The sequence below is a fragment of the Ammodytes marinus genome, assembly GCF_949987685.1.
Source record: "Ammodytes marinus genome assembly, chromosome: 5".
NCBI lineage: Eukaryota > Metazoa > Chordata > Actinopteri > Uranoscopiformes > Ammodytidae > Ammodytes > Ammodytes marinus.
Genome location: NC_137234.1, coordinates 6,753,770 through 6,773,580, shown reverse-complemented (window position 1 = coordinate 6,773,580; position 19,811 = coordinate 6,753,770). Strand labels below are relative to the sequence as shown.

General features: G+C 41.9%; 1 protein-coding gene across 1 annotated transcript in view; it reads right to left on the bottom strand.

The window, feature by feature from the left end:
* LOC307250777 (unconventional myosin-IXAb-like) overlaps positions 1-19,811 on the bottom strand; it is a 144,236-nt gene that overhangs the window by 5,169 nt on the left and 119,256 nt on the right. Inside the window, exons 13-39 of the mRNA XM_080027968.1 lie at positions 18,097-18,292; positions 16,069-16,188; positions 14,777-14,852; positions 14,216-14,356; positions 13,877-13,916; positions 13,519-13,641; positions 13,051-13,131; positions 12,831-12,941; positions 12,204-12,326; positions 11,515-11,664; positions 10,258-10,559; positions 8,955-9,768; positions 8,309-8,592; positions 7,890-7,974; positions 7,349-7,552; positions 6,523-6,617; positions 6,232-6,335; positions 5,728-5,936; positions 5,237-5,353; positions 4,498-4,686; positions 3,814-3,861; positions 3,595-3,706; positions 2,318-2,379; positions 1,637-1,829; positions 1,233-1,361; positions 750-855; positions 107-238 (exon numbers count right to left, since the gene is read on the bottom strand). Coding sequence (XP_079884094.1) covers positions 107-238; positions 750-855; positions 1,233-1,361; positions 1,637-1,829; positions 2,318-2,379; positions 3,595-3,706; positions 3,814-3,861; positions 4,498-4,686; positions 5,237-5,353; positions 5,728-5,936; positions 6,232-6,335; positions 6,523-6,617; positions 7,349-7,552; positions 7,890-7,974; positions 8,309-8,592; positions 8,955-9,768; positions 10,258-10,559; positions 11,515-11,664; positions 12,204-12,326; positions 12,831-12,941; positions 13,051-13,131; positions 13,519-13,641; positions 13,877-13,916; positions 14,216-14,356; positions 14,777-14,852; positions 16,069-16,188; positions 18,097-18,292 — 4,346 coding nt within the window. The remainder of the gene's footprint in view (positions 1-106; positions 239-749; positions 856-1,232; positions 1,362-1,636; positions 1,830-2,317; positions 2,380-3,594; positions 3,707-3,813; positions 3,862-4,497; positions 4,687-5,236; positions 5,354-5,727; positions 5,937-6,231; positions 6,336-6,522; positions 6,618-7,348; positions 7,553-7,889; positions 7,975-8,308; positions 8,593-8,954; positions 9,769-10,257; positions 10,560-11,514; positions 11,665-12,203; positions 12,327-12,830; positions 12,942-13,050; positions 13,132-13,518; positions 13,642-13,876; positions 13,917-14,215; positions 14,357-14,776; positions 14,853-16,068; positions 16,189-18,096; positions 18,293-19,811) is intronic.

The following is a 19,811-nucleotide window of genomic DNA, read 5'->3' as shown; positions in this document are numbered from 1 at the left end:
TCTCTCCCCCCTCTCTCTCCCCTCTCTCCCCCCTCTCTCTCTCTCTCTCCCCTCTCTCTCTCCCCTCTCTCTCGCTCTCCACCCCCCCCCCTCTCTCTCTACATACGCTGTGGTCTTGCTGATGTCCTGTACACTCTGCAGAGGGTCTATGGTGTCGGGGCAGCGCAGGATGCAGGGAGCGAACACGATGGCCAGGGCGTTGGCTGACATCCTGTTAGTGTCCTCCTGGAGGGCGATCCTGAAACACACAGCAGAACAATTCTATTTATTATTATTATTATTTATACGGTTGATGCTGAGCCTAAGAGCATGGTACCAGGTTCTAACCAAACACACACACACACCAGTAGAATACTGTTGAGCATTTGCAGTCTTGAAAACGTAAACTTTTGAAACTAGGCTACAGAGTGGAATCTTTTCAAAACACAACTCCAGCGTCACCGTGTGATTAGCAATGACATTCCCTGTGATCAAGGGCTACAACATAACCCTAGCCAAATGCAGCTAAACTTGGTCTACGCGAGTAGTAAGTTATTGAGACCGCCCGCCGCTTTGGCTGGGGAAAGATGTGTGCTCTGCCGAATTTTTTAGATACTTAGTATGACATATAGTATGACACCCGTTTCCCACAACAGTCACTTGCCATTTCTGTTTGGTAAAACAGGACCTTTTATTTAAACTAGTATGAAAGAAGACATGTGATGGAAGCAAAATAGCTGACGTTTTGTGGTTATTATCTCCTCCCCTACCTGACCAGATGGAAGATGAGCCTCTCCAGTGTGCTGAGGTGAGTCCTGCTCAGCTGGTCGATCACAGAGTACACACCGCGTATCACCTCCCGCCTGTCAGGCTGACCTGAGGGGGAAAACAAACGCACACACACTCAGAGCCAGTAACATTTCACAAGTTAATAATGCTGAGTGTAAAAAGATAAAATACTCACTGAATAAAAGTGAAACTAAATAATACTAGTACAATTCAAATAAAGATATAGCAGGAATTAAGAAGAGTTATAAAGTAATAAATGTGTAAAAAAAAATTTAAATAAGTAAAAGTGAATAAAAAGAAATTAATAATTAAAAAATAAGTAAATAAAATTATAATAAATAGATAAAGTCAGATTCATTCAATTGAAAAAGATTGTAAAACAAGCTAAAGAGAATAAACAGTATATATATACTATTATTTCGTCATCATTATTCTTATGAAGATAATAGTTATTCTGATCTTACCCATGGCCCTGAGGAACTCCTCGTAGAGTTCAAAGGTCATGAGCGGGCTGGGCAGGTCACGCAGCCACTGCTTCAGAACGCTGGCGATCACGTGGATGTTGTAATCGTCCAAACTCACACTGTTCACATCTGGAAACACACACACACAGATACATTTTCAGGTCAATTAAAAGCTGCTACGAGGAACTTTTAAAATATCATCTGAAACAGTCTCATTTCCCCTCGACGATGATAATAAATGACATGTCACAGCAAACGAGACCATCAGTGCAAAGAATGCTATTAACATGTATTTCACAAACAGGATCACACAATTCATTCATTTAATCATATGAAAACACAGATTTAACACAACCAATTCTTCCTCTTTTCTATGTGGTTATGGTCTATGTGTGCGTCCTTACCTGTGTCCAGCAAAAGGCGTAGCTCTTTGATCTTATTGGTGGAGCCAGACTTCCTGTATATTCCCTCTGTGTAGAGGCCGTGCATCTCGATGTAGTTGATGAGTTTCTCCACCAGCTGAGGCACGGTGCGCTCCTCGCTGGTGAGACGAGACAGCTCCACTCCATACTGACGAGAGGACAGCTCCGGGTCGTACTGACGGACACAGGGGGACACGGGCATGGTAAAGTCAGACTACTCTTTTGTAAGTTTTTGGTGATGATACATGATCTTTGCCTACACATAACTGCCAACATTAGCCACCAAATGCTCATGCCAAGCCTAGTACATTCTATTTGGTTTTGTCAATACAGATTCTGCAATATCTTTAAAACTAGTTTGAGACTATGAAAGAGTAGTTAAGTTAAATAGGCTACTAAAATAACTTGATCGTCAGTCTCATCATTTTCATTGCAGCCATTCTACATCGTTGTCTAAATGTCTAATCTTGAATCTTGATGTATTTTCTTTGTTTTTACTCATCTCTTAAATGCCATTTCTAATGTCTTGATGTATTGTATGCCTCTGTTAAGCACTTTGAATGGCCTTGTGTCTGAATTTAGCTCATTTGCCTTGCCTTGCTTTGATTAAGACAAAATAAAACCATACATACTGTATAACGGATCAAATAAACCCCCTCCTACCTTCTTACTGCACTTGGTGGTCATCCTGGAGCAGCACTTCTTGTGACAGGCGTAGCGACACACTGCGGGAAACAAACAACACAACAACACAGTCAGACTGACGGCAGCCTCACAACCTCCCAATCTACTGCCACACACACACATCCACACACTGCCACACACAGCCACACACTGCCACGGTTCAGCCAGTCACAAGCCCAGAGACTCAGACCAATGTCCAGGCATCGGCTGAGAGGTGAGGTGATGTCTGCAGCTCTCTCAGAGTGCACACACACCGAGCTCCTAACTAGATAGAAGACAGATTTGTGAAAAGGAGTGGGAGGTTTAATCCAATTTCTTAAGACACTCGGTGAGGCAGGGAACCTTTAGTGTGTGTGTGTGTGTGTGTGTGTGTGTGTGTGTGTGTGTGTGTGTGTGTGTGTGTGTGTGTGTGTGTGTGTGTGTGTGTGTGGAAATAAGAAACTACACACACTGGTGTGAGTGCCTGTGGGTAAGTGAGTTAGGAAACATTAGGAACTGCTGGTGGTGTGTATATCAATGCGAGTGATATTAGACTGACATGCTGCTTTTATGTTGAATCAAAAAATGCTCAATAAAAAGGGATATTCTATTGTATATACTAAGTAAACATCTAAGGTTCAGTAAATACTCATTGCCCACTGAAGTAAAGTCCATTAAGAACCATCATTTAGTGGAGTGGGATATTATTCCATGACATATAAATTATTCTAAGTTTGTTAACGTTTTTAGCTTTCTGAAACTTCACACCAACTATCTAATGCTTTACAATTTCTAGCTCCTACAATGTGATTTAGGATTCTAGACACTTCTAGTGAAATAGATACTTAATATCTTCCCAGAAGAATAGTCTAAAAAATGTTTTTGTATTATCCCTCTGCATCCTAACAATCTTTTGAAATGTACATATTTATAAAAAAAAGATTGCAGGTTTGGTTCATGGCATAGATATATTTTGTAACAAGATGCAGGAACACACAACTCATGAATTCATAAATGTCATGGCGGCAGAATCCAGTATATAAGATCATTTAAATTAATTATCAACCACACAAAAATGAAAAATAAAGGTTAATTAATGACAAATTTAATAAAAATGTATTATCGACCATAGAAACAAATAAAGGTCAAAGACAAAATAAAATATGAAAAAAAAGTAAATTATCAACCAACAAACAAAGGTTCATTAATGGCATATTTTTTATAACAATCATAAGTTAAACATGTTTTTTCTGTGTGTGTCCGTGTGTAACCCTTACGTTTGCAGACGCAGGCTCGGTCCATCATCCAGATGAGAGAGGAGCAGTACTCGCAGTATGTGGGGATGCTGTACTGAGTGGACTTGAAGATGTGGCCGTTGTGTTCTTCCACCTGATTGGATAAGGAGAGGGGGCAGAGCAACCAATCAGCTGAGCTCATTTTAACCATTTGTTTTAGCCTTGATACCGTAATGTTATCACACTGAATGTACAACTCACAATGTCTGTTTCCTTCTTCCTCGACTTCTTGCGTTCACGTTTAGGAGCCTAGGGAAAAAAATTAATAAAAAATAAAAATTAAATATCTACATATGTTATTTGTATTAGTTAGCCAAACATCTTTTTCAAACAATCTAAATTCAATTTTAAACGTAAGATCTTAATGTATTACTGTTCTGTATCAGGTCTATAAGTCTCGCACAGCCAATCTACAGCTAGTAGTAGTTTGGTCTGGACACAGGCTATTTCGTTTCGAGTATTAGGGGGAAAACTGGGCGGTTTGGTTTCCATTTCTTTAAACCAATCACAATTGTCTTAGGCGGCGCTAAGCCAAGAATTAGGCTGAATAAGCTTCGTATAGGAACGATTGAACCCACATCTCTTGGTAAATTTATCAGAGAGACATTCTTTCAATTTGTAATAACAGCATTCACTACTTGTAGTTTATAGGTCGTTTTTCATCCATCCATCCATCCATCCATCTCTATCTATCTATCTATCTATCTATCTATCTATCTATCTATCTATCTATCTATCTATCTATCTATCTATCTATCTATCTATCTATCTATCTATCTATCTATCTATCTATCTATCTATCTATCTATCTCTCCATCCATCCATCCATCCATCTATACACCCATCCCTCCCTCCCTCCCTCCCTCCAGTATGTAGCAGTCTCACCCTGCCGATGGTCCCCTCCATGGGCTTGTACTCGGTCATGAACTCGTCCAGAAAGACCTTGAAGGTGTTGACCCAGACTTTGACCGGAGACTCGCTCCAGTCCCTCTGCTCCAGACGCATGGACTTCTCCAGGATGTGTTCGAACAGCGCGTACAGATCCTTATAACGGATACTCTTCCCATCGTCCATCTGGTGTAGAGTAGGAACAAAGGGACCATAAGATAAAAACATACTTTATTTTCATTATAAAACATTTTCTTTATTTTCATTTACAAAACATACAACGAAATTCAGGTGCACTCAACCAGACCAGACTCAATAAAATAGATAATAAATAAAGTAATGTATTCGGTCTATTCACTCAAATTTCTGTATCATACACTCATAGCCAACGTATGCCGTAAAAATGGGATAACTTAACAGGATACTACTGTACATAATAGGTTATTGCACATTCAAGTTGTTTGCTTAAAGGTGCTATGAGGAAATATTTCAGAAACAGTCTAAATTTCTCTCTGATGATCATGAATGACATGTAACAGCAAACGAGACCATCAGTGCAAAGAATGCTATTTTATATGGTTATTATTAATGCCTTTGTCATAGGTACGCTCACCCAGGAGCTACAGCTGGTGTAGTAAAAACACTACCGCTGTTGTCCAAAGACGGTGCAAGACTTAACACAAACTGAAAGACCCAGCGGAGAACAAAACGAAGAGTAAAGATATTGATGACTAACCGCCAGCGCCGTGGAGTAGGAGTTGAAGATGTTGATCCTGAACTCCTTCAGAGCTTTCTTGAAGACCACGTCCACCATGGTGTCCTTCTTACCGTCCTCAGAGTCCAGGTCAGAGATCTGTGGAGGGACAGAGGGATTTTTTAGCTCGAAAGATCCAAGTCAACAAATGATAAAACGTTAATTAAACAGCTGAAAATGTTTTACTTTTCGGTGCACTGCGATATCTCTACTTTAGCATGATGCAAAAATGATTTGCATTTAATTTTTTTTTTATATTATTTTTTTGCATTTTTATGCTTTATTAGACAGTTAGGAGAAACAGAGATGACATGGGCCAGAGAGGGGAATGACATGCAGAGAATGACCACGGGCCAGATTTGAACCCGTGGTCTGCTGCTTCTGAGGACTGAGCCTCTATGGGTGGGCGCTCTAACCACTACACCACCAGCGCCCCCATACAAATGAGTACAAAAGTAAATCCTATCTCCCACCTTCTTCATGAGGAAGTCGTTCATGCTTCGGTAGTCGTGAGCGGAGGTGAGGATGTGCAGTGCGTCGTTCTGCCACTGGGCGGGTTCTAGAGCCACGCTGCTGATCTTCAGGCTGCGCCGCCGCCTCATGGTACCAGACGGCTCCTTGTTGTCTTTACTGACGGACGGAGCGGCTTCCAGGTCTGGACTGTGAGGGGGGGAGGGGCCTTCTGGGAGGACACGCACAACATGGAGGATTAGGAAGAGTTCACATACTTAAGTCCCCCCCAAAAAATCTTCATACTAAATTATTTTACCCTATTTATGGTGAGACACTGCAGTAGGGTAACAATTTTTAACTTATAGATATCATCATAACACTTTTTTAATAACTTACATTAAAACAATTTTTGGAATAAATATGAAAATCTGGCAATATCAAACTAATTATGTGTGAATTTGCAGAATTTAAAGAAAAAATTATCTGCAAAATCTGCACTCCAAAAGCGTAACACTTTTTTTTACCTTGCGTCTCTCCAGTTTCACTCCGGCTCGTCTGCTTCTCTCTTGACAACTTTTTCTCGCCGTGTTTCGTCTTACTCCAGAAACGCATCTTCCCTCTCATCCTGCTAAATCACACACACAGAAAAACACAAGTATTTCAAGATCTATTGTGGTAAACTTTTGAATGTGTACATTTTTCTACTGCTACAGCACTGTTAAAGCCGTTGCATTCCCTCACTAGAATGTACTTAAAGACTGAAGGATAATTCTCTGTGTATAAAGATGTAATCAGAGGCTCTTCAATGCTCTCACCTTCCATCGTGACTGGAGGTTTTCCTGAGGACTTCCACCTTCCCCAGGTCTCCTGAAGACATGGTCTTATGGATCTTCTTCTCTTTGTGAGACGACTAGAGCGCACAGAACCACAAATTAATATCTGAACATTTCATTCAATTGGACGACCAGTCTTCTGGTAGGTTTAAAACAATTGGAGGTTGATGCCTCTAGTTGAAGTTTACTGGACAAAAGTACTTTGTTATGGATGAATATCTGTCCATATAATGTGTTCTTCGACATTGAGAATAAAATGCATCACTACTGTAAATCATTCTGATTCTAGAAAACAATCAAATATTTTCCAATCAGTTCTAGTGATGCTACTCAAACGTACTAATCTACTATATCTATATCTACTGAATTGGAGGAGATTGAGTGAAATCAGCATTTTCAGAACAACGCTGGTATGGAGAGAGAGAAACAGAAGTCATGCTCATAAGATCCTGTCAGAAATACGACGTTGTTAGTGAGAAGTTTTTCTGCTCAGAGGTCTGAACGGATCCAGCATGCAGCAGCAGTTGGAGCAGGAGCAGTAGTTTCAGTTGTTGGCGTGCATCGACGTTGTGTGTGTGATTCAGGAGAGGCCGGTGGTTTTTGAAGATGAAAAATATGACACATGAGGCTTTTTGTTCAGATTTTCAATGAAACAGTCCAGCAGCACAGTTCAGTAGTGAAAAGTATAATATAACGAAAGTGAAAGTTATTAGTGTTAAAAGGCTTGTCCCCATGACGCTAGGCCCGGTCCACCTTAGAGAAAGGATGGTGGCCTGAGTTGGACATTTGGAGATCCGGTATATTTTACCATCTCAGAGTCACTGTGGCAGTCGGCCTCGGGGTGTGTGCGTAGGGGGGAGAGGGAGGGGGGCAGCGTGTGGGACTGGGCCGGGGTGTAGTATTCATCATCATCATCAGACTGTGTCGCCCCCTCAGAGTTACAGCGCGTCAGGAAGTCAGAGCGCGTCCGCGACATTCGAGCTTTCTTTTTGGGACCGGGGCGCCCCACCTGCTACCGGGCCAACCACAGGGCAAACATCAGGTCAGCCGCTGGTGTGTAGGGGTATGTGAGAGAGTGTGTGTGTGTGTGTGTGTGTGTGTGTGTGTGTGTGTGTGTATTTGTTTATTTTCACAAGACCGTAAAACTAGCGGAGCACCTTGGTGGCTAATTGGATTCCAACAACCCTTGTTGCATGTCAATTAATTCCAATGAAAAAAAAAACACTTTTTTCAGTTTTTACACACACGGGTTAAAATGACTTCAATGACATAAGTCTGCACACATCAACTGTATGACAGTCAAACAACGTGCATGTGAGGTGTGAGGTATTACAGTATGTGTGTCCTACCTCTCTGTTTCTGGATCCAGCAGACTTGGAGTCGTCTTTGAACATGGCCAGAGACCTTTCCTGGTTCACCAAATCCTTATCTGACCTGCAGCACAAAAGAAACAGGTGTAAAAAAAATTGTGCTTATTTATTCAATATTTAGTTTCTTATTTCTGTATTTATTACAGCATTTATTTATTCCTGGATTTGTTTCATTATTATTTATTCATTCATGTATTAATTAATACATTTGTTTATTTATTTATTATAACGACAGATATAGTCCATAAAACTTTAAACGATGATTCTAATACATATAAATAAAAACATGAAGGTAGGAATATGGCTTCCCTATATAGGGTATTTACGGTATACAGTACACACACACACACACACACACACATATATATATATATACTGTATCTATCCCCCTGACTTACTTGGAGAAGGGCAGCTTGCGTCTGGGTGGAGAGAACACAGTGTGTGAGGGTTTCTCGACCATGTTAACGATGACCGTCTGTCCGGAGCTTTTCTTCTGAGCTTTGGGAGGTTTGGTGTCCAGCGTGGGGCTGGGGGCGTCCTGTACCGGCCTCCCCGTCTGCCTCTCTGTCTGGCTGGGGACAGGAGCAGGAACACTGGGGGTTGGCTCTGGCACCATCTGGATGTCCACCTCAGAGGAGCTAAGTCCTTCTAGCTCTGGACCGGATGCTTGGGCCACTTGAACCTGCACATTGGTTTATACAGTGAGATATTAAGTTAAATATTCATATCCGTAAAGTGTTAGATGATATTTTGTTGAAGAGTAAAAAATAATAATACCACAGTACTACACAAGCTGAAACTCTTCATTTTCCGACCAGTTTTTTTTTTATCAAATAAACCGTAATCCTTGAGATTAAAACACAAGAACGGTCTGAAATATTTCACTTTGTGTAATGAATCCTGAATATATGAAAGTTTCCCTTTTTTAAAGAACTTTTCCATGATGTTTAGAATTGTTTGGAGATGCACCTCTAGATGAAATAAAACTAAAAACCAAACCCAACCAGAGACGGGACTGGACCCCTCAGAACCCTCTCTACTTGCCTTGGCAGTGGCCTGTTCCGTCTGTGATGCCACCCCTGAGCCTGCAGCGGGGCTCCTGTGTGAACCAGTGGATGCTTCCCCCGTTTCTGGAGCTTGTTCCAGGGTGTGTGCTGCCAGCAGCTCCCCCTCCTCCAGCGGGCTTTCCTTCTGCATACTGATCAACACCACCACAGGCCTACGCGACGTGGACTCCCTCCTCTCGCTCTGAGACTTACCGGGACTTTCAAACTTCGCTTCACGAACTGGACTCTGGTCGGAAGAAGGAATATAAAACTTTGCCTTCGGACTCTCTGGCTTGGTTGGCGGCTCCGTCAAAGGCTTTTCGTTAAAGTTCGAATCTCGCTGGATCTCCGGTTCTTGGGGATGTTCTTGAGGTAGGCCTACGGTGGATTGGGAACCGTCCGTCTCCATATCTTCCACGTTGAGGAGTTCAAAGCTTCCGTGGCTAGCAGGAGATCCCCTGTGGTCTTCTGGGCCCGAGTCCTCTTGAAGGGACCCTCCCACGCTGGTGGTTCGGACCTTGAGAAGTTCTAAGTTGAACTGGGCGTGTTCCAGCTCTCTCATTCGCCGGCTGTTTCGTTTGGAGCGGTTCTTGTTGCTGGTTTCGTCGATGCTCCGACTGCGCTCCGAGTCCTCCTCTCTCTCTGGCTCTTCTACGAGCTTAAGGTCTTCAGAAAGTTCTCCAGATATGTCCTCCTGGATGAAGGAATCTTGTCCCAATGAGGTGAGGTCCTCCATGGTTCCTGCGTCTGATTCTTGTGGTGGAATACTGCCGCGTCGCTGGGTTTCAAACTGCCTCTTCACTTCACTGAACCTGGAGACGTTATCAGGGGAGAATGCAAAAAGTGTAATTAACAAATATCAAATAAAAGAAATAAATATTATACATCGATGGAGCCTCTGTATGAAAACAACGGGCGATGTGATGGATATAAAAGAAAGAGGCAAGATTGAGGCGCAATGTTATGATTAAATAAATAAGTAAAAGTATGTCCCAATAGTAGCCTACTTCATGCTAAAAAGTATGTCCCAATTGTAGCATATTGTAAAGTATTTAGTAAAGACCTAACCAGGGCCAGGGGTCGCAAATTAGTCTTGACTAGAAACCTGTATGCATGGCATCTATTTTATATTTTATATGAAACAATGTACAATGTATTTGTCCCTGCTCAATAAACTTCGAAATAAAAAATAAATAAAAACTACATCCTTACAAGATCATTTGTATGGTCAGATGTTGTATGTAGAATAGAAAAAAAAGAAAGAATATGTGATGTGTAAGTAAGGCAGGATTGGTCCTCACCTGAGTCTGGCCAGATAGCCCCTCCCTCTGGCCTGTAGTTCAGTCACGGTCCTGTGTGTCCTACAGTATCTGCTCCTCTCTCTGAACCCTCTCCATGCAGACTGAACTGTTAGTGCTGCCGTAGCCCTCTGTCTGCTGCAGCGTCTCCAGCTCCTCTGTATGACCCGGGCCGAGTGTCTCCACTGGAGGAAGGCCCTGCGCTGTGTGTAGCCCCTCCACGCCGCCTGCACACACACCGCAGCCATCTCCTCATCCAGCCGCTCCAGGGCACACTGTTGGAGCAGGCAGCCGCGCCACCATCGCTGGAGAAAAGAAAGGGAAAGGAAATGTGTTGAAAATTATATTATAATCTGGGAGCTCTGGTGGCGTGGTGGATAGAGTGTGTACCATGTTGGCTCAGGCCTTCGTTGCAGTGATCGTGGGTTCAAATCCGACCCGTGGACCTTTACTGCATGTCATCCCCCCTCTCTCTCTCTGTCTCTGTCTCCCCATTTCAACTCTGTACTATCAAATAAAGCTTGAAAATGCCATTCATTTTCTTAAAAAAAAATATATATATTATAAGGAGAATTTTTTAATTTGTAAGATCATCCTTCTTTGCTTTTCTTTTCTTTTTCATTTGGCTTTATTGTTGTTGATTAGACAGTTGTGGAGAGACAGAGCTGAAATGGGGCGGACTAAAACAGTATGGATCTGTAGTGCGACAATATAATTTTCCCTTTTAATTTTGCTTAAATCACTTAATCAAAAATCATAGTGGGAATAAATATGATTGTACGGGCTTGAGGTAAGGTGTTGGAAGTACCCTACAACAATAAAATTCAGCCTTTTCATTAAGACATTGGGTAACTATCTGATAATATCAAATATAAAAGTATAACAGCAACAGGGGCCATTTTGTCTTTATTGACTGAGGAATATACAGTATGGTGCTTTAGCCCTTTTCCTCCCATTCAATTCAGTTTAGTTAAGAAGGGGACAGGGCAAATAAAAAAAACACAAGATCGTACATGAATTAAAAATACCAGAATTAGCCAAAAGGTTTATTTTTCATCCGTAGACCTTTACTGCATGTCATCCCCCCTCTCTCTCTGTCTCCCAATTTCAATTTTGTACTATCTAATAAATCTTAAAACATAATAATATGATGTATAAAAGTATAACAGCAACAGGGGCCATTTTGTCTTTATTGACTATACAGTGAGGAATATACAGTATGGGGCTTAAACCCTATTCCTCCCACCACACCCCTCTCACCTGTATAACACACGAGGCCGTCCTCATGTTGACAAAGTGTTTCCTCTCCAGCACGGCCCTGAAGCGGCGCTGTAACGTTACGATGCGTCTCAGCACTTCCTGGTGTAAACTGGTCTGAAGACGCTGACGCTCGGCTTCTCGCAAGAACACCTACAACACAATGGAAATATTTTAATAATATTAGTTTATTTTGAAACTGTTGTGTGTTCAAAGTTGTATATTAGTCATTTTATTTTGTAGTTAATTCAGTTTTTGAGTCTGGAATAGAGGATTTTTACATCCTGTACTAAAAATGCCTGAAAAGTGTTTTTGTCCTATAGGGAAATTTGTCTTTGGCTCCAAGCTACTGCATCAACAAAAGTACTTGTTGCCACAGATCACCTACACACATAGAATATAGATCATACTGTATTAATAACATGAATGCTCTTATGCATGACAAGTGATTAAGTTCACATTTTGAATGACAGTGCATGCAATAGTAAAAGTAAAATGTTCAAGTCAAAGTAATACATACACAGATAATAAAACCAATTTATAAGTGATCAAATCACAATTTTATAATGCATCTAGTGAATGATACTACTACTATTAAAACACTGGTATAGTATAATAAGCGCTGCTGCAGTCTGATATATAAGATAGTGTACACCTTAGACAACAGATAAACTGGTTAAAGAGCTGGTTACCATGGTGTTTCCCACTTGGTAGCCGGCGGGCGGCAGGTGGATCCGTCTGAAGAACTCCCTGATGCCAGACTTGGTCGGGCTGGTGCCTCGAGGCAGGAGCACATGGAAGTGATGCACAAAGTCCTGCAACACAGTGTGTGTGTGTGTGTGTGTGTGTGTGTGGTTAATAAAGCAGCTTATACAGCTATACTTTTTTTTTTGTATTTTAACCTTTTATTGACAGCTGAGAGGAGAGAGTAGGGGAGAACGGGGTTATATGTCACACGGGTTGGTTGTCACATTCGTTATATCTCGACACCAGAAGGCACTGAGTTAGACAGCTGAATTTGAGGTGAGAGGACTTTTTGTGTTTTTCATGTCAAATTGAAAATATTTAGTTCCCCAGTATTTTTCTTCTAGGCTTTTACAAAATGGGTTTATAACAAAACACTTGTTACCCTTAAAAAGTGTGAAGGGAAAGCTATAGTTAAGATTGTTGTCAATATATACATTGTACATGATACAAGAGAAAAATACATTGAAATCTGACTGCAATGTGAACTATCTGCCCAATGCTTGAACTACACAACATGTTGACACTAACTTTTGAGTGAATATTGATTTCGTGTTAGGAGGATGGAGGATTACCTGGAAGGTGTATTTGATGCTGTATCCTGATTGTCTGATCCGGACGGTTTCCAGCATCCCCGTGTATCTGAGCTGCCTGAGCACCAGGCTGTCGTTAAAACGCAACGGCAACTACGGAAGAAAGACAGACAGACAGACAGAGAGAGAGGGAGAGAGATGTAAATACATTAAAAGTAGCCAATAGTGAGGAGAAGCTGTGTTACTATAGTGATGAAGTTACCTTCTCGGCATTGGATCGGATACACTTCACAAAGTAGGGTTCTGATTGGTCCAGAGTCTCCATCAGCTTATTGAGGGACGCCTGTACAAACACAAACACAAACCAGTGAAACCAAGTCCTAATACAATGTAAAGAAGTTCTGCAACACTTTTATTGCAGCACAATATCCCTGTAAAAGAGATTGACTGATTTTAGGATTGAAACAATGAAAACCACAAATGAAAATAAACTGTCTCACACTTGCTTTACCCGTTCAAGATTTAATACGAATAATCTTTATATAAATAACTGATTCCTGTCTTTATTCAGACCTTAATTTATACTTATATGTAGCATGAGGAATTAAGAAAAATCTGTATCTCTAACTTATATTAATATTAATATGTGTGTACAGTTCATCATTGTGTTGCTGCTGTGTCACTAGTGTTGTTGTAGTTCCCTGCCTCTCCAGCAGATGGCGCCACTGACCTGGAACTGAGCACTGATGCTGGGCGGCTTCTTCTTCTTGTGCAGGTGCAGCAGAGACTTGGTGATGCGGTCGTGGAGCGTCACACTGCTCAGGTAGCGAAGGGATTTAACATCCAACAAGTGCTGAAAACACACACACAACAAAACATATATATAAGGCTACAGATGACCCTGTGTCTGAAATGCTTAGGCCTACTGTATGTAAGACCAATAACTGTCTGTGAAGGTGTAAGGCAAGGAACGTTTCTTTATCTCGCACAATTCAACAAGGCCATTCAAAGTGCTTTAAAGGGCATAAAACACATCAAGATAAGACATTAGAAATTGCATTAAAAGTGTTGTCATGTGAGTGTCTCACCTTGGGAAGGCTCGGCTTGCTTTTGCAGTTTTTGTTCCTCCTACAGATGAAAAATATTGTGTTTATTAAAATATACTAAAATACGAATACAGGTTATCATATTAAGAGAGTGTGTGTGTGTGTGTGTGTGTGTGTGTGTGTGTGTGTGTGTGTGTGTGTCTATGATGTATGTTTGTGTGTGTGTCTGTGTGTATGGGTATTTGTATGTGCGTGTATGTGTATGTGTATTTGTATGTGCGTGTGTGTGTGTGTGTGTGTGTGTGTGTGTGTGTGTGTGTGTGTGTGTGTGTGTGTGTGTGTGTGTGTGTGTGTGTGTGTGTGTGTGTGTGCATTACTCACAGTAGGATGCCCTGAGCTCTCTCCAGTAGTTTGCTGCTGTTTGAGTTGATGAAGATTCCGTCTTCTTCGAGGGCGGGACTTCCTGTCGAGAGACGGCCGGACCGCGAACTGCGACCGTTACAGCCGACGCCATATCCATCCCTATAGAGGAGGGAGAGAGATGTTTTGTTTTTTTAGTTTTTTAAAGATTATTTTCTGGGCATTTTCAGGCTTTATTTGATAGTACCGAGTTGAAATGGGGAGACAGAGAGAGAGAGGGGGGATGCCATTCAGTAAAGGTCCACGGGTCGGATTTGAACCCGCGACCACTGCAACATATCTGATATCTGATTTAAATGACTAGAGTGTACGGACTGAAGCCGCATCTGTTGAAACGCCACATCTCAATGCACCACATTTGCCACGTGGTTTGGATTTGATTGGTAAAAGAATCGAAACATCATGTGATTTTTTTTCCTGTTTATCCTTGATACATTTAATCTGGACACAATCTGGATTTGCCAAAAATGCTCTTGGCCGTCTTCAGAAGACATTTAGACACTTGGCCTGTGCTGTACTCACCAGCTGGCCTTCTCATTCAGGGCGTTGGTGCCTTGGAGATCAGACAGAGGCGTCCTGGGATTCTTCCTTGTTATGCCTGAGGAGATGAGGACACATGAGAATCAAATCTGTGTGAATGTGTGTGTGTGTGTGTGTGTGTGTGTGTGTGTGTGAGTGTGAGTGTGTGTGAGAGAGTGAGTGAGTGAGTGAGTGAGTGAGTGAGTGAGTGAGTGAGTGAGTGAGTGAGTGAGTGAGTGAGTGAGTGAGTGAGTGAGTGAGTGAGTGAGTGAGTGAGCGAGCGAGCGTGCGTGCGTGCGTGCGTGCGTGCGTGCGTGCGTGCGTGCGTGCGTGCGTGCGTGCGTGCGTGTATTGTTTTGCCCGTGGAACATTAATGCCTATATGGAGACATTACATTTGAAAAACAAGCAGCTAATGAACTTGCCATGTTTCCAGTTTACATGTGTGGTTTTCCCCTTGTTAAAGTTTAAACTCACTGTTATTACTATGCAGTCACTTATTTCACTGAACTCTGACACTGGGTCAAATTAAAGGAATAGTTCCACATTTTGGGACCAGTGAGAGTTCCACACAGCATGACACACATAAACGTAAAATGTGGAACATGCAAACCATAGAATTTCCCTCAAATTTAACTGGAAAAAAACCCACAACCCCATAAAAAAACACCCACAAAAAACTTATTAAGATTCCTTCATTCCACTGTTTCATCGACTTACACTGTATATGTGTGGTCATGACCCGTGGTGAAATAAAACCCTCTTTTTTAACACACGTTTCTATGGAAAAACCTTGAAGAAGTCCTATATATCAAAGTACAGACATTTCCACACGCACAATGCGAAGAGAACATAAGGGATATGGACTATACAGCTGTGTAGCCTTAAGAAAACCACTTATCATCAGTGGGGCTTATCAGGTAAAAAATGCTTAAACGTGCCAGGGAGCATACAGATTGGACTCTGGAGCAATGGAAAAAGGTTGTGTGGTCTGATGAGTCCAGATTGACCCTGTTCCAATCCAGAGTGATGAGTGTAAATATGAACAATAACATTAAAATGATGACCTATTTTTGCTTCTAGAATAAGGTATATAAAAAAAAACAGAAATAACTAAACATGTTAATGTCTTAATGTCCCAGAGTCTAGAGGTACCTGAAAAAAATATATGATAACCTAATGTCAAAAGATAAGATTCATTAGCTGATATATCTGGAACCCTGTAAAGTGTCTTTGAGTGCCTTGAAAAGCGCTATATAAATCCAATCCATTATTATTACTATATTAATGACTTACTGTATTTCTCCTCTTTGCATCGCTGCAGGATCTCGAGGCTGCGCTGGTGGACCGGGTGGTGCAGGAAACTAAAGCTGTCCACGGTTTTGACCACAGCGCAGGGGACGGTGGCTTCATTCCCTGAAACACAGAGAGAGAGGAGAGAGAGAGAGGGGAGAGGAGAGGAGAAGAGAGGAGAGAGAGAGAAGAGAGAGAGGAGAGAGAGAGAGAGAGAGAGAGAGAGAGAGAGAGAGAGGGGAGAGAGGAGAGGAGAGGAGAGGAGAGGAGAGGAGAGGAGAGGAGAGGAGAGGAGAGGAGAGGAGAGGAGAGGAGAGGAGAGGAGAGGAGAGGAGAGGAGAGGAGAGGAGAGGAGAGGAGAGGAGAGAGGAGAGAGAGGAGAGAGAGAGGAGAGAGGAGAGAGGAGAGAGAGGAGAGGAGAGAGGAGAGAGGAGAGAGAGGAGAGGAGAGAGGAGAGAGGAGAGAGGAGAGAGGAGAGAGGAGAGAGTCAAGATATGTGTGGTCATATGTGCAGTAAACAAGTAGTAGCAATGTACAATGACATTCTCACTTTGTTTACTCTCCAACACATACTACCTTAAATATATTCATGACAAAATTAAGTAAAAAAAATAGATTGTTAAGATGTAGACATGTTTAATAAAGTGAGAGCAAAAAGCACTTAAAGGTGGAGTAAGTAATTAAGGACAATGTTTGTTGTCAAAATCAGTGTGTTAGTAATGTCTGCTCACGATCCGCTACCTGTCTGTACTGTGTGTGTGTGCTGGGAGAATTCTTCAAAAAAGTTAATACTAGTCCGTATACAAGAACAATAAAGTTAATCCATCACGTAATACTAAATTAATATGTTTGGATAACTGCACTCTAGGTTTGTGAAAATAAACACAGTAGAAGTTTATCAAAAACCCTAAGTTCTTCTTCTCCTCCTCAATTAACAGCAGAAGCCAAGACTCTTCTTCTGAGTTAAACCTCCTGGACAGACCGTAACACTCCCTGTTGTTTTTGGCCCAATTAAAGCAACAGTGCGCAGCAGGAGGGACGTGTTTCCTTTATGGTTTCTTTATGTATGTTTGCGTTGAGCGCTGAAAGTTAGGATCATCTGTTAGCATGTACACAGTCGGGCTGAAACATTATACTGTATGCAGGAAACAATTAGTGATGCATGCTGGGAGATAAAAAAAACTACCTTCAACTTCTTCCAACTGAGTTTTAATCATGTAACGGAATATATTTGATCTGCGGGGTTGTTATTATTATTGTCTTAAAATGTAATGAAAAAATCATGAAAGTTCCCAGAGCTAAAGGGACTTTCCCTTAACATGGATTGTTTTGTTAGACCGTCCAAACCGCAAAGATATTACATATAAAACCTGACCTCAGAATACAGCTTTAGAATTAGTAAATTACTTAGAATATTAAATTAAGCACAAACTCAAATACAAATATCTTTTAAGTGATGGAAAAGAAGATTCCCTGACTTTATTTTGTTGTTATTATTTCCTTGTGTAGATTTGAAAGCCCATGAAACTTGGCATCTAGTCTTTTAGTATTTCTCTGCGGGTCAGATGGTCATCCACTGGGTTTCAGGGTCGGTGGTTTGATCCCCCGTCACCCCGCCACATGTCCCTGGGCAAGACAATCAACCCTAAACTGCTCCCAATAGTTAGCTTGAACCCTAATGATCGAAGGGTTGGCGGTTCAATTCCCGCCCTGCCACTTGTGTCATGGTTGTCGTGTCCTTGGGCAAGACACTTCACTTGACATGCCTCGTGTGAATGTGTATGACATATGCTGTATGTTTGTGGTGGTCGGAGGGGCCGTAGGCGCTGAATGGCGGCCACGCTTCCGCCACCGGTATGACTGTGTGTGAATGAATGGAACCTGGAACCCTGTAAAGCGCTTTAAGTGCTTAGAAAAGCGCTATATAAATCCAATCCATTATTATTAATTTCGATTCCTCTGTATATCTGGTGCATATTTTAAAATTGACAAATAAAGCTGACTTTGACATTGACTTTCTAATGTCCTCACCAGTCTTCTTGTGTGTGTGTCTGCGTCCGGCCTCCCTGAAGGCGACCATGGCTCTGAAGTACGCCCTGAGCACGGCCCAGCGGAAGGTAGCCACGGGGTCGATGCCCATCAGGCTGCAGACGAACGCGTTCTTACTGCTCTTCAACAACGCCACGATGTCCGGACGCATGTGGTCTGTGTTCTTCTCCCTGAAGTCCTGGGAGAAGGGAGAGAGAAAGAGACAGTGTTACCCTGCGTTCCAATCCCCATACTTCCCTACTATTTAGTATGCCAGAAAAAGATTTAGGATGTCCCAATACATGCAAGTCAATTGTAGTATGCTGAAAATACATAAATGCCCCACTAATTCCAATAGCATTTTGGAGTATTCGTCTTTATTCTTGACATTTCTTGACATATTGAAAAAAACTTCCTTATCTGATTTGTTTTCTCTCCTGTGGCCCAAAAACTTTTCTGTACTTTAGTATGTAGTGTAGTAAAAAGAAAAAGTATGTGATTTGGAACGCAGGGTTAGTGTTAGTTAGTTACCCCCTCATGAATCATTAGAATAATACACTGATCGGGCACTCCGGTGGCGTAGTCAGTGTATAGAGCGCGTACCATATCAACACCGGCCTTCGTAGCAGTGGTCGCGGGTTCAAATCCGACCCGTGGACCTTTACTGCAGGTCATCCCCCTCTCTCTCTCTGTCTCCCCATTTCAACTCTGTACTATCCAATAAAGCTTGAAAATGACAAAAAAAAAAAAAAAAAAAAAAATAATACACTGATAGTCATTAATGGTCTGTTTTTGTTATACTATCATTGATCATCACTAACCAAAAATGGCAATACATTCTACACACTGTACCTTTAAAGTTGTGGGTAGGCTGATTTTGGACATTATAGCAAGTTCACAACAGCAACAGTTTACCCCTTTTCTCCAGGCTTCATGCTATGCTAAGCTAACCGTCTCATTCTTTGTATTTATCATCAAAAATTCTAATGGAGGAAAAACCCCGTGAGACAGACACAGCATCTCATTTTCAATCTTCAACCGTCTCATGTAACCATCGGCGACAGATCAAATAAGCATATTTTCCCCGAAATGTCAAAAGGTCTGTGCAGCGAATAACTGAGCGAATAATCATGTTTGTTTTCATATTTTTCCACATCTTTACATTTAATATGAGGTTGAGAAACTCCATATCTCTCCTCCTGCCCCATCCGTCTGTAAGCAATTAAATATTCTGACTGAAGCCGTGTTATAATAACAGGGCCATGAACTGTAAAAAACACTTCAACATATTATCTCTCTTGCTCTCCCTCTCGGTCTCTCTCCCCATTTCTCTCTCCATCTCTCTCTCCCTCTCTCTCTGTCTCTCCACCTCTCTCTCCCCCTGTCTCCCTCTCTTTCTCTCTCCATCTCTGTCACTCTCCATCTCTCTCTCCCTCCCTCTCCATCTCTCTCCCTCTCTCTCTCCATGATGTAAGTCAGCTGTGTGCTCATTTCAACGCTGCGGCTCACACCAAACAAAAACTGCTTTGGCGTTTAGCATATACCTTTCAAAATCCACCCTAACCAACTGTTATGGATTTAAGTTGTACATTCAAATAACAATACACTGCCCCCCCCCCCCCCCCCCCGCTCCCCCCTCACACACACACACACACACACACACATGTGCTTCTTATCAAAACGCAGCTGGGAAGCGAAACTGAGAAATATGATTTAGC